This window comes from Rhinatrema bivittatum, chromosome 1 (assembly GCF_901001135.1).
Source record: "Rhinatrema bivittatum chromosome 1, aRhiBiv1.1, whole genome shotgun sequence".
Lineage (NCBI taxonomy): Eukaryota > Metazoa > Chordata > Amphibia > Gymnophiona > Rhinatrematidae > Rhinatrema > Rhinatrema bivittatum.
This window is the reverse complement of record NC_042615.1, coordinates 559,595,840-559,610,151: the sequence shown is the minus strand read 5'-3', so window position 1 is coordinate 559,610,151 and position 14,312 is coordinate 559,595,840. Positions and strand designations below refer to the sequence as shown.

General features: G+C 49.8%; 1 protein-coding gene across 3 annotated transcripts in view; it reads left to right on the top strand.

Annotated features, from left to right (window-relative positions):
- The window catches only part of LOC115099247, a 503,007-nt gene that overhangs the window by 138,828 nt on the left and 349,867 nt on the right, over positions 1-14,312 (top strand). For all 3 annotated transcript variants that reach the window (XM_029616734.1, XM_029616743.1, XM_029616753.1), the window contains one exon: positions 7,301-7,362. In XM_029616734.1, coding sequence (XP_029472594.1) covers positions 7,301-7,362 — 62 coding nt within the window. The remainder of the gene's footprint in view (positions 1-7,300; positions 7,363-14,312) is intronic.

Genomic DNA, 14,312 nt, shown 5'->3' with positions numbered 1-14,312 from the left:
GTGCCAGCAGTTGGAGACGGATCTGACGTCAGCACGTAGTACATATACCCCTGCAGGAAGTGCAGGCGCTCAGTAATTTCCGTCTCCAAAGCAGTTTGGAGCTACCTCACGCTCGCTGAGCGTTTTTCCAAATTCTAACGATTAAATTCATAGAAGAATCCTACCTGAAGACGAGCCCCGCACTCCTGCGGTGATACCCTCGGGACCCTACCCCAGTTGAGTTTCCCGAGGTGATTTCCGTGGTCCCTCGGAGGTAAGAGCCTCGGTCCGGTGGCCGAATCGTGGCAGGGACCTAGCCCCCAAGTGAGAAGGGCTCGGGCGCGGCATAGAGGCAGCCTCGGGGAATCCTAGGGACCTGGTGCCCCTGAGGCTAGACTCTGCTTCGCTCTCCTGGGTGGAATTATTCAAGGGGATTCACGCCTTTGTCAGAATGCAGTCTGATCCCCGAACGAACCCATACGTACCATATGACCCTGCCCCGGGACCCTCTAGACCTAGGCACGGCCACTTGCCACCAGGAATCCCCACTTATGGGGATTCAGATTGCTCTGAGGAAGAAGGCGAGCTCCCCGAGCAGGGAGAACTTCCCTCTGGGATAGAGCCGTTAGAAGGAGTACAACATAAATTCACGATCTTTACAGATCACAAAAATCTCGAGCATTTGAAGGAAGCTCATTTGTTAAATCCCCGACAGGCTGCTGGGCATTGTTCTTTGAGCGCTTCTATTTCGAACTGCGTTACCGTCCTGCAGCCAAGAACACTCGAGCGGACACCCTCTCCTGCTCTCTTGAACCAGAGGATACGCCTGACAGCCTTCTTTCTTAAGGAGGATCTCCCAGACCTGGTGTGGGCATTGTTCTTTGAGCGGACACCCTCTCCTGCTCTCTTGAACCAGAGGATACGCCTGACAGCCTTCTTTCTTAAGGAGGATCTCCCAGACCTGGCTGCTGGGCATTGTTCTTTGAGCGCTTCTATTTCGAACTGCGTTACCGTCCTGCAGCCAAGAACACTTGAGCGGACACCCTCTCCTGCTCTCTTGAACCAGAGGATACGCCTGACAGCCTTCTTTCTTAAGGAGGATCTCCCAGACCTGGTGTCTCAATGCCTGTCGGAGCTGGCTATCCCGGGCCAAGGCACCCCAGGGGAACCTAGAATGAACCCCCTGCTAGAGGGCCTTTGTCAAACGGCTCACCATTTTCCCCTCCTTCAAGCAGCACAGCAGCTAATTGATCTGGAATGAAATGCGCCGGAGGCCTCATTCAAAGGGGGTCGGGCCTTGTCTAGCATGTACCCCCTGGACCCGGCAACTAAGGAGCTGCTGGCGAGCCCCAAGGTAGACGCCACCATTCCAGTGGAGGGAGGGGCGGCCCTCAAGGATGCGCATGACCGGCGCCTGGACGCCATCCTGAAACAAGCCTTCGAGGTGGCAGCCATGTCCCTACGAATCGCGACCTGCTGCACCGTGGTGATGCGTTCCTGCATCACCACGGTTCCTGCATCTCTAGGAGACCCTGCGAGGCCCACCTAAGACCAGGCGGCCCGGGTAACCAAGGGCTCAACCTGAGGGAACCCCGGGTTACTATTGGCAAAGCTCCAGCTAGCCTCTGTCTCCTCCTGTGCTTCGCCTCTTGGTGGCAGGCGCTCTCCGGGTCCGACCGGAGGGCCGTACCAATCCTGCAGGAGGCCAAGGGTCCACTCCCTGCGCAACAGGTTGCCAAGGCCATGGACTCGGCGGAGTCTCCCGCCTTGCAGGCCATCCCTGGCCTACCAGCTCATGTCCGAGAACAACAGCAAACCGTAAAGCTTTGACTTCGTTTGTGGAAAGACTACGGTCTCAACTAGAGGAGTCTCTCAAGGCCTTACCGGCGCCTCCTCCGTCACCAGAGGAGCCGATGCAGATCAACCGCGGGCGCTTATTCCCTGAAGAGCGCCTTCGATGAAAGAAGGAAGGTCTTTGCCTGTACTGCGACAGATCCGGACATCTCTTACAAGCATGCCCACTTCGTCCAGGAAACTGCAGAGCCTGAGCCCGGCGGGGGTCCTGAGCTTGGGCACTACTGTGACTGGCCCCAATTACTACTTCTTGTGTTTTTCTCCCGAGAGTCACGATCATTTGCCACCACTGCTCTTGTAGACACTGGGGCGAGTTGCAATTTCATCCTGGACGACATCGTCATACTCCTCCAAATCCCACTCCAGCCTCTGGACATACCCCTCCGGATTGCATCCATCCAGGGAGAGCATCTCCCGGGACATATCACTCATCGCACCATAACCTTCTACCTCTCCGTGAGAACCCTCCATGAAGAAGAGATCTCATTATATGTCCTGAAGCATTCCATGCACCCAGTATTCCTCAGACTCCCATGGCTTCAGGTGCACGGACCTCAATTTGACTGGCAATCTCTACAGTTAATCCAATGGGGACCTCAGTGCCAGTACTGCTGCCTGCGTCAGGTGGGTCCACCGGTCACCACTCTGAACTCTATAACCCTGACTGGGTTGCCTGCTCCGTATACAGACTTCCAAGATGTATTCTCTATAGAGAATGCTGACATCCTATCTCCACTCCAGGAGTTTAATTGACCTATTGAGCTCCTATCAGGTACCACGCCTCCCAAAGGCAGAACCTATCCTCTCTCGCTACCAGAGACTAAAGCAATGTCTGAATACATTAAAGAGAATCTAGACAAGGGATTCATAAGACCCTCTGATTCCCCAACAAGAGCCAGCTTCTTCTTCGTGAAGAAAAAGGATGACAATCTACGTCTTTGTATTGACTACCATGGACTAAACTCGGTAACCCGCAAGGATCGTTATCCTTTGCCACACATCAGCGAACTCTTTGATCGTCTCCAAGGAGCCCAGATCTTTACAAAGTTAGACCTCTGATGGCATACAATGTTGTAAGGTCCAGCCAGAGGATATTTGGAAGACCACTTTCAATACCAAGGACTGCCACTACGAGTACGTAGTGATGCCCTTCGGACTTTGTAATGCCCCTGCGGTCTTTCAATGCTTGATGAATGAGATCTTCTGGGACCTACTGTACTCGTTTGTCATCGTATATCTAGACGATATACTGATCTTTTCCAAGGATCTGAAATCCCACCGTTCACATGTTCAGACAGTTCTTCAACGTCTCAGGGACAACCATCTCTATGCGAAACCAGAGAAGTGCATCTTTGAAGAGACTCGTCTTCCGTTTCTGGGCTACATTATTTCCAATCGTGTCTTTACCATGGACTCTGAAAAGCTTCAAGGAATCCAAGATTGGCCTCAACCTGTAGGCCTCCATGCCCTACAGAGATTCCTTGGATTTATAAACTATTACAGGAACTTACAGAAATAGTAAAAAAAATCTTTCTTTTTTCAAAATACATATGCTGAAAAAACTCAAGCCGTTATTATTACCAAGCGATTTTCGTTTAGTTACTCAAGCTTTGATTCTCACCATCCTAGATTACTGTAATTCACTATATCTTGGTCTACCCCAATCGACAATACAACCACTACAACTTGTGCAAAATGTGACAGCTCGAATGTTATGTAATGTATCACGCAGAGACCATATTACACCTAAATTACAACAATTACACTGGCTTCCAATATCGTTACATGTAACTTGTTACATGTAACTTTATACTTCCCTCTCAGTTACAATATATTATCCCCTGTTATCTGTAAACCGATGTGATATGCTTATGAACGTCAGTATATAAAAGTTCATAAATAAATAAATAATAATCATATCGGATGACATATAAAATTTTGTCCATTATTCACAATTTATTATATAACTCCAACTCCATCTGGCTATGTTCATTACTGAGAATATACAGGCCCACCAGTCAGCTCCACTCCTTAGATAAATGTACCCTGGAAATTCCTTCAATAAAATCTATCAGCTTAGCACTAACCCGAAAACGAGCTTTTTCAGTTGCAGGTCCAACGTTATGGAACTCTCTCCCAGATTATATTCGACTAACAGCAAATCGTAGAGAATTTAAGAAAATGTTAAAAACTCACCTTTTCACACGTGCATACAATTTACAATAATGAACTAATTACTCTGAACTCTAAAACTGCAAGCACGACTCAGCATCTTAATGTAAATGTGATGTATTTTAAATGATGTAAGTTATAATGTTGTGTATGTTTTTCTTGTAAACCGCCTAGACGGATAGGCTCCTACCCCACAGTGCGGTATATAAAAACTTTTAATAAATAAATAAAATTAAAAACTTCATCACCAATTACTCTACTCTAGCTGCTCCACTCACTGCCATGACTAGGAAAGGTAGTATCCACAAAGAATGGAGTCCCAAGGCTCAATCTGCCTTCCATGCCTTGAAAGAGGCCTTCTGCACTGGACCTTGTCTATGTCACCCAGATCCTAACCGCCCCTTCGTCGTTGAAGTCGACACCTCCGCCATTGGGGCAGGGGCAATGCTTAGCCAGTATTCCTCCAAGGGAGTCTTAGTACCCTGCTCATTCTATTCGCACAAATTTTCCCCTGCGGAACAAAATTATACAATCGGGGATCGCGAACTCCTAGCGGTGAAGTTAGCACTCCAAGAATGGCGTCCCTGGTTAGAAGGAGTACAACATAAATTCACGATCTTTACAGATCACAAAAATCTCGAGCATTTGAAGGAAGCTCATTTGTTAAATCCCCGACAGGCTGCTGGGCATTGTTCTTTGAGCGCTTCTATTTCGAACTGCGTTATCGTCCTGCAGCCAAGAACACTCGAGCGGACACCCTCTCCTGCTCTCTTGAACCAGAGGATACGCCTGACAGCCCTAGGTACATCATTGACCCAGCTTGCATAACCCTCGCAGTCCCCAACACTGTGCCAGCGTGGAAGATGGTGGACCCACGCCGTGTCCGCTAACGCGTCCTTCGCTGGGCTCATGACTTGAAGTTGGCCGGCCATCCCAGTCGGGCTTGGACCCTTGAAATGCTAAGGAGATACTTTTGGTGACCTACATGGTCATGAACTCCCACAACTATGTGGACTCCTGTCCCATATGTGTGCAACAGGAATCCCTGACTGGCCGTCCATGGGGGCCCCTCCAGCCTCTTCTGGCACCAACAGAACCCTGGTCAAGCATCTCAACTAATTTCATCACAGATCTACCTCCATCCAAAGGCCACACGGTCATCTGGGTCATTATTGACCAATTCTCGAAAATGGGGCACTTCATCCCACTCCAGAAGCTTCCCTCAGCTCCTGAACTGGCTAAACTTTTCCTCAAACACATCTTCCAATAATTCGATGCATTGGTGCTGTGACCTATCAACTACGACTCCCTGCATACATGGGCATCCACAACACCTTTCACATTTGCCTGCTAAAACCACTGGTGTTGTCCTGGACCTCTCAAAGAGCTCCCGCTCCCACTCAATTTGAGGCTGAACCAGAGGACATACTCCAAGTCAAGGAAGTTCTAGACATCCGCCGATATAGAGGCCATTGGGAGTACCTCCTATCGTGGAGGGCTTCAGACCGGAGGAGAACTCCTGGGAGCCCTCCCATCACATCTACGACAAGAACTTCCTTGCTGAGTTCCACCGCCTTCATCCTGAAAAACCCAAGCTGGTAAGGGGGAGGCCTAGAAGGGGGGGGGGGGTACTGTTCCTGCTCTGTCCAACCCCAACAGTGTCCTCCACGGGCGTCCCCGGTTCCCTCATAGCCTTCAACATGGCAGCTCTCCTCACGCTGGGGCTTGGCATCCTCCTCGGCGTCGGCCCCGCCCCCCTATTACACGCACGCGGAGCTCAGTCTAATTTTAAGACCCAAGTGTGGGAAGACCTTGGGCGGCGCCCGAATCTGATATCACTCATGCAAGATATATATACCATAGCCCGGCCCCTAGCTTGGGGCCTTGGCAATCGTGTCATATATTCCGGTGTCTCTAGTTTGCCTTCCTGCGTTCCAGTATCTTGTTCCTGTGTCTCTTGTTCCAGCGTCTCCAGTTCCAGCATCTCCCGTTCCAGCGTCTCCTGTGTCTCCTGTTCCAGCGTCTCTGGTTCCTTCGTCTCTCCATTCCTGGTATTACCCTTCGGACTGATCTCACGGTACTGACCTTTGCCTGTTCTCTGACTACTCCTGCTCGCTGCCTGACCTGACCTCTGCCTGGAACTCCGACTATTCTTGATCACTGCCTGCCCTGACCTCTGCCTGGAACTCCGACTATTCTTGATCGCTGCCTGCCCTGACATCTGCCTGGAACTCCGACTACTCTTGACTGCCACCTGGAACTTGACCTTCGGCTTGACCTGACTATGCCCAGATTGACCTCTGTTACCAACCATGCTTTGGCTGACCATTCTGGACTGATACTCTGGCCTTGATCCTCGCCATACACTCGGACTCTCTCTTCTGGCCTCCTGTGACCTCTGGTCTTGCCTGTCTGGACACCGACCATGCACCCTTGTTCGTGGTGCGCACTCCCTTGAACTATATCTCTAGGAGACCCTGCGAGGCCCACCTAAGACCAGGCAGCCCAGGTAACCAAGGGCTCAACCTGAGGGAACCCTGGGTTGCTATTGGCGAAGCTCCAGCTAGCCTCTGTCTCCTCCTGTGCTCTGCCTCTTGGTGGCAGGCGCTCTTCAGGTCTGACCGGAGGGCCGTACCGATTCTGCACCAGGCCAAGGGTCCACTCCCAGCGCAACAGACTGCGCTTCTAAGATTGTATTTTTAAACAATGTCCATGCCTGTTGTACACTTTTAACCTGTGCAGCTTCATCTTTCAGTTTTTTTTTTTCCTCTTTTTATCAAAGTTTTCCTTTTGAAAATGTTAGTGTTAGAGCTGTAGATTTACATATTGTCCCCCTTCCAGTCATTCGTTCAAATTTGATCATGTTATGATCACTATTGTCAAGTGGCCCCTCCACCACACATAAAGCAAAAACATTCTACAAGGTGCTGCTTCAACAACAATGGAATGGGGTTAGCAACAAAAGCAAAGTTTTAATTTTACTATCCCTTATGTCACAGACTTAGTACCTTGATGCACATCTACAAGATGAATGAGAATAATAAGATTACATTTACGTGTGTCATCAGCACTGATGTCACATATTCATACAGTAGCAATATAAGCCATCAGTGCCAATGTCATGTTTTCTCAGTCACAACAATGCAAAATTTGATATGCTAAATAAACACTAGATGCATTGTGCAGGGTCACTGTTGAATAATAATACACTAATACAAATACCTTGTTCTGTGGTCTTTGTTTAAATAGCCTGTCACAAGGGTGAGATAATACAATAAATATTTTATTTTGTCAGGTGCCTCATCCAAACAGCAATGCAGAACTACATGCCAAGATCCTGAGGATGCACTGAATAAGGTATGTACTATAATAGCTTTAACATTTCTCAGTTCACACCTTTATTTGTATAATGGGCCAGGTTCAGGTAATGTAAATTTCTCTGTGGACAAGCAGGACATAAATCAACCACACAAGTGAGTTGATGTTATTCAGCAGCACTGGCACAGACCTGCCCTTTCCAAGCTCAGAAAGAAAGACTTTCTGAGCATGTGCCTCCTCAGTCAGTTTTCTTGTGCTAATGTGAAAGGACTTCTCTGCTCTTTCCTCACTGGACTGTTATATTTTTAGGGTTTTTTGCTCAGTTATCTTTTCTGGTTTTGTTTACCCTTTGTACATTTTATTTATTTTCTCAAATCCCCCCCCCCCTCAAATTAATTTTCTTCAGTTGAAATATTGGAGAGGTATGTCGGGTAAGCAAGCCTAGGTATGCAGTAAATGCAACCATAAAATGGCTACAGTAGAGCAGCCTAATCTATGCTTTTGGTGTGTACTGTAGGTAGCTGCCATGACGTCACAAACTATAAAGCTTGTGGCAGAATGTCCTTGAGGGCTATCAAATATGACTTATAGGTATCCAATATTGCCATTTTAAACTTATTTTTGAGGTTTCTTCTACTAAAGCAAAGTCAGCCTCTTCTATGGCACACAAAGGACCTTCAAAAAGAAAAAGGTTGGAATCCTCGAAATGCCACAGTAAGGAGTCTTCTCTATCCTCTCATTGGCAGAGATTTCCTAGGTGCATAAATGCAGACATTAGCTCTCACTTCACTGTAAGAAAGAGCATACATCTGCATTGTCTGTATGGTTTTAAAAACTTCAGTGCCAAAAGATTTGACTCTGACAGTAATGGTGCAGAAAGACTGCATACTAAGGGGTAGATTTTAAAAGGTGCGCGCGGGAGTAGATTTGTTCGCGCAACCCGGCGCGAAGAAGTCTATTTCTGATTTTATAACATGCACGCGCTGCCACGCGAATGTTATAAAATACACGGTCGGCGCGCGCAAGGTTGTGCAAAATCAGCAGCCTGCGTGCGCCAAGCCGCACAGCCATCCTCCGTGCCCTCCGAGGCCGCTCCGAAATCAGAGCGGCCTCGGAAGGAACTTTCCTTCCGCCCCCTCACCTTCCCCTATCTAACCCACCCCCCAGCCCTAACTAATTCCCCCCTACCTTTATTTTACAAATTACGCCTGCCCGAGGCAGGCGTAACTTGCGCGCGCCGGCTGGCTGCTGGCGCGCCATGTTCCGGTCCAGGGGCTGGTCCGGAGGCCGTGGCCATGACCCTGGAACGCCACTGGGCCGGAACCACGCCCGCGGTCCCGCCCCCGGAACACCCCTGATGACGCGCTGGCCGCGACACGCCCCCGACACCCCCCCCCCCCCCCCAGGAAAGCCCTGGGACTTACACACGTCCCGGGCTTGTGCGCGCTGCCGAGCCTATGCAAGATAGGCTCGGCGCACGCAGGGGGTGAAGGGGCAGCTTTTCAGGGGTTACGCGCGTATCCCTTGAAAATCTGCCCCTAATTGTATCACCAGCAATCACATCAGTGTAGATGGACTTGGCACTGACCACATCAGCACCAAAAAAGTTAAAATGGGTTTGACTTTTATTCTAGTTCTGTAATCTGACACCTCCTTAATAGTTTTTCCAATGTAAAATAATACTTATATGCAGAAAATGTGGCATTACATTGTTGACTGTTACAGGAAGAATTTTCAAGCTTCTCCTTGGGAAACTGCCTTTGTTGAATAGACTTGCAGCAGTTGGATTATTAGTCATCCAGTTGACCTTTCCAAAAGCCTCAAGTTGAAGAGCAAAGACCACAGTCTTCCATGCTGTCACATCAAAAAATTGAATTACCTATTTAGATCTTCAATTCAGATTCTGATGAGCAGTTTTAATCATCTTATGGGTCTTGTGCTGAACCTTTGTTACCAGACTCTCCAGGACAACTCTGAACCCGTATCCAGAGACAGCCAGGAATAATATGCTTCTTGAGAACTCGTCTTATCCATCATGTATTCAAAAAATGGTGGATTGAATACATTTCAATTAAAGAAAGATCCAAATGTTGCAGATGATTTGCTTGGAGTCTTAAAATAGAGTAAAGCACCCAAACAGCCCCATGCAAAGCACTTCAAAACCTCCAGTCAAAGATGTGGGCTAATCTGCTTTCTAGATTGTCAATAGCAAGAAGAATAGACCATAAGTACAAGATCAAAGATTGCTCAGGTCATGAACTTGCACAACTCAGTAGTGGTAGATTGAGCACTTCAAAGGGCAAAAAAAATCCAAAATTTACACCAAGTGCCCAGGAAAAGATTACAGACTGCTGGATAACTTTGTTAAAAAGGCCTTTCAATCAGTAATGCTGTAGAGCAAAATATCAACAATCAGTTCCAGATGATGCAATGATCTATATAACATCTTTCAGAAGATCAAGGATGTTTCAGCTCTTTTTCCATCTAATCTCCACGGATCATTTCAACCTCATATTCAAGGTACAGATGTATGTTCAAAGCATTTGATAAAATGAATCTATGACAACTTTGACACATCTTCCACGTGCTTAGCTATAGAAATAGCATGACTCAGACATTCTGGTCTGAGTGATGTTCATTCTAAATTGGCTAAAGTCTTTGTGCAGGGGATAATTTGTTTGGAGATAAAGTAAAAAAGACAGTTGATATCATAAAAGAACATTGTCCAAGTTTACAAACTCTAATTACTGCTACTACAGATAACAGTTTTTTTTAACAATGAAGCTATCCATCTCAATCATTCAGAAAACAATTCTACTATTTTCCGAGGACAAGCAGGATGACAGCCCTCATAAATGGGTGACATCAGCCGATGGAGCCTTGCATAGAAAACTTACGTCAAAGTTTCTAGAACTTTGACTGAGCCTCACTGAGCATGTCCACGCATGCATTATACTAAGCATCTGTGTGGGGTCCCTTCAGTCTTTTTCCATGGAGCCTGATGGTTGTGGTTTGAGAGTCTCTTGATATTGGGATTTTTCTTTTAAGTTCCCAAGGGATTTTTTTCACCTCAGTTGTTCATTGCCGAGTCCCGCAGTCTTCCTGTAGTCTCTAAGTTTCCTTCTACAGTCTGTTCCCTTCTGGGCTGTGATACCATCAGTGCCCATCGCCATCAAATTAAATTTAGTGTCCCTTTTATTTCATATCAATTTGTCCTGAGGACAAATTGACATGGCTGTGGTGAGCAGCCAGGGAACCCCACAGACCTGGTGCCCCTACGGCTAGAACCTGCTTCGCTCTCCTGGGTGGAATTATTCAAGGGGATTCACGCCTTTGTCAAGATGCAGTCTGATCCCCGACCGGACCCATACGTACTGGATGACCCGGCCCCGGGACCCTCAAGACCTAGGCACGGCCACCCGCCACCCGGAAGCCCCACTTATGGGGACTCGGATTACTCTGAGGGAGATGGCGAGGTCCCCGAGGAGGGAGAACTTCCCTCGGGGATGGAGCCGTATCGAACTATGAGACGCTTCTTTCCTAAGGAGGATCTCCCAGACCTGGTCTCTCAATGCCTGTCAGAGCTGGCTATCCCGGGCCCGGGCACCCCCGGGGAACCTGGAATGAACCCCCTGCTAGAGGGCCTGCGTCCAACGGCTCACCATTTTCCCCTCCTACAAGCAGCACAGCAGTTAATCGATCTGGAGTGGAATGCGCCGGAGGCTTCATTCAAAGGGGGTCGGGCTTTGTCTAGCATGTACCCCCTGGACCCGGCAACCAAGGAGCTGCTGGTGTGCCCGTCGGTAGATGCCATAGTTAGCGCAGTTGTGAAGCGCACCACCATTCTGGTGGAGGGAGGGGCGGCCCTCAAGGATGCACATGACCGGCGCATGGATGCCATTCTGAAACAAGCCTTTGAGGTGGCAGCCATGTCCCTACGTATTGCGACCTGCTGCACCGTGGTGACGCGCTCCTGCTTATCACAAGCCAGGAACAACACCCCGGGAGAAGAAATGGAATCAGCCCTCTCGTTCCTCACTGACGCTGCCTCCGACCTAGTCCATACGGCAGCCAAGGGAGTGTCATCCTCAGTGGCAGCCAGAAGACACCTCTGGCTACGAAATTGGTCGGCCGACTCCTCTTCCAAGACCCGCCTTACAAGAATGCCCTTTAAGGGATCCTCCTGTTCGTCAGCGACCTCGAAAAAATGGCTAATAAATGGGGCGCATCTCCGTTACCCCGTCTACCAGAAGACAAGTCAAGGAGGAACCAGTGCCCTTTTCCTAGACCATCCAGAGGTAGAAGCTCTCAATGCTTCAACCCTTACAAGGCTCGCTACCAAGCACCTCATTCTCAGACCAGGAACCAGTCCTTTCGGACCAGGCACAACAAGAGGGGAACCGGCTCGGGTTCGGGTCCCGGCCGCATCCCACAATGAGAATCAGCCGACCCATCTGGGGGAAGAAACCATAGGGGGCAGGCTAACCCTATTCTACCACAGGTGGGTCGAGATTACTGCGGACCAGTGGGTCCTCGCCATTGTCCGGGAAGGGTATTACCTGGACTTCCTTCATCTCCCTCCGGAAAGTTTGTGGAATCTCCTTGTCCGCCCCTCAAGAGGGCGGCGCTGGAAGCTACCTTGTGGAGGCTCCTGTCCCTAAAAGCCATAATCCCAGTGCCTGCATGGGAGATAAATTCTGGGCATTACTCCATTTATTTTATTGTCCCCAAGAAAGGGGGCACCTTTAGACCCATCTTGGACCTCAAGTCAGTCAACCGGCACTTAAGGGTCCCAGGATTTCGCATGGAAACTCTGCCGTCAGTCCGAAGTGTAATACAGCCATGGGAGTATCTCACATCCCTGGATCTGTCAGAGGCTTATTTGCATATCCCAATCCATCGGGATCACCAGCGTTACTTATGCTTCAAAGTCCTGGATCAGCACTTTCAGTTCCGGGCTCTACCCTTTGGGTTAGCCACCGCGCCACGCACCTTTACCAAGGTGATAGTAGTGGTGGCGGCGTCGCTCAGGAAGGAAGGCATTCTAGTCCATCCCTACCTAGACGATTGGCTGATCAGGGCAAAGTCACCGGAGGAGAGCCACCGGGCAACCAACAGAGTTATATCTCTTCTGGAAAGCGTAGGATAGGTAGTCAACATAAACAAGAGTTCCCTGTACGTACCAGGATCAGTCCAGGACTCCTGGGTTGTGACTCCGCACCAGTAGATGGAGACAGACTAAAACTTGTGGGCGGAGCCATATATAAGCCCCTGTGCCAGTCACAGCCCCTCAGTCTTACTCTGTCTCCAGTAGATGGTGCAGGTCCAGTCACAGCCCTTCCTGACCTGATTCTGGTGGTTTGTCAGGTTTGATTTTTGAGTTAGTTTATGTTAAGGTTTGATTGTTCTGTGCTAAATTGGGTTTTCTTTTTAATTCTTTCCCGGTTGCCCTGCTTCCCAGGGGAGTTGAGATGTCCTGAGGGGACTACCCTCCCCCGGTCGAGGCCGCTGCCAGGGTTGAGGACCCGGCTGAGCTAGTGGCAGCGTCAGGGGTGACACCAGGGAGCCTGGTTCACTCACCCCTGCAGGAAATAGGGCTTTCAGAACCAGGGACAGCACGTTTTTTTGTAAAAAAAAAAAAAAAAAAAGTTTTACTTTTATTTCTCGCGGCTCTCCGTTGCCTGGCGTTGCCGCTCCATTTTGGTCGGTGGGGGGGCGTTGCTAGCAGGGGGAGGTCGCCGAATTGCGCCGTTTTCAATTGTTTTTCAATTTTGAATTTTTTTCCTCTGTGGTAATTTTTTCTTCAGCGCGCCTCGTTTTCCCGCGTTTGCTGGCATGCCTCGGGGTTCGCAGTGCAGGGCCTGCGGCTCGGCACGCGCGCGTTTGTCCTGGGACAGCCTTTGTTCGGCTTGTGTCCCGGGTGATGAGGGTTCCTCGGCAGCTCCTCGGGGGGCTAGGTTCCGGGTCGCGCGTTCGCCGCCACGAGCTGGGGGCGCCTCTTTTTCTCCTCAGGAGCTGTTCCCGCTTAGCGCGGGAGTGGCGGCCATTTTGGCCACAGGCCGGGAAATTTCGAAGGAAACAGTGGGGGCTTCGTCTTTGCCCCCAGCACTTTCCCCACAGCGTGACAAGGCGGGGGAAGTCCCCTCGGAAGGGATTCGTTCCCGGAGGGATTCTGGTTCTGATTCAGAAGACTCAGGAGAATTTTCTGAGGATTTTGCGCTATTGCTGCGCAAAGTTCTCAGGTATAAGCGCAGCAAGCGCGTACGGGGGGTTGTCTCGCGTACGGTTGTCCGCAAACCCCCACCACGAAAAGGGAAGGCCAGGAAGGGTGCGGAGATCGCCCAGAGCTCTTCCCAGGGGAAGCGGCTTCCCCGGGGGCTGCCGCAGGAATCGGATTCCGAGGTTTCTCCCGGAACGGATACTGAGGACTCTGAAGAGCCCCTGATGGGGGCCGGGACGGCTGCACCGGATGATACGGCACAGCCCAGTGCAGGGAAAGGTGCACAGGCCTTAGACGGGGATGACCCCAAGGTGGTGCGGCTATTCCGTAGGGAGGAACTGTCACCTCTCATCCCAGCCATTCTCCAGGAGCTGGGGATTGAGGCTCCCCCGGTGGTTGTCCGCCAGGAGGCAAATATGGATCCCGTTCTGCTCGGCCTCACAGGGCCGGCGGTCGCTTTTCCTTTTCATTTCTCATCCACGGATATCCTCTTCAAAGAATGGGATACTCCGGAGCTGGGTTTGAAAGTCAGTAAGGCCATGGATAAGCTCTACCCTTTACCGGAGGAGGCTCTGGAGCTCCTCAGACTCCCAAAGGTGGATTCGGCGGTGTCCGCCGTCACGAAGAGGTCTACCATCCCGGTCACGGGAGCAACAGCCCTCCGGGATATTCAAGACCGAAAGTTGGAGGTTCAACTCAAAAATATTTTTGAGGTTTCTGCCCTAGCAGTGCGAGCTGCCATTTGCACAAACTTTGCTATGCGTGCTAG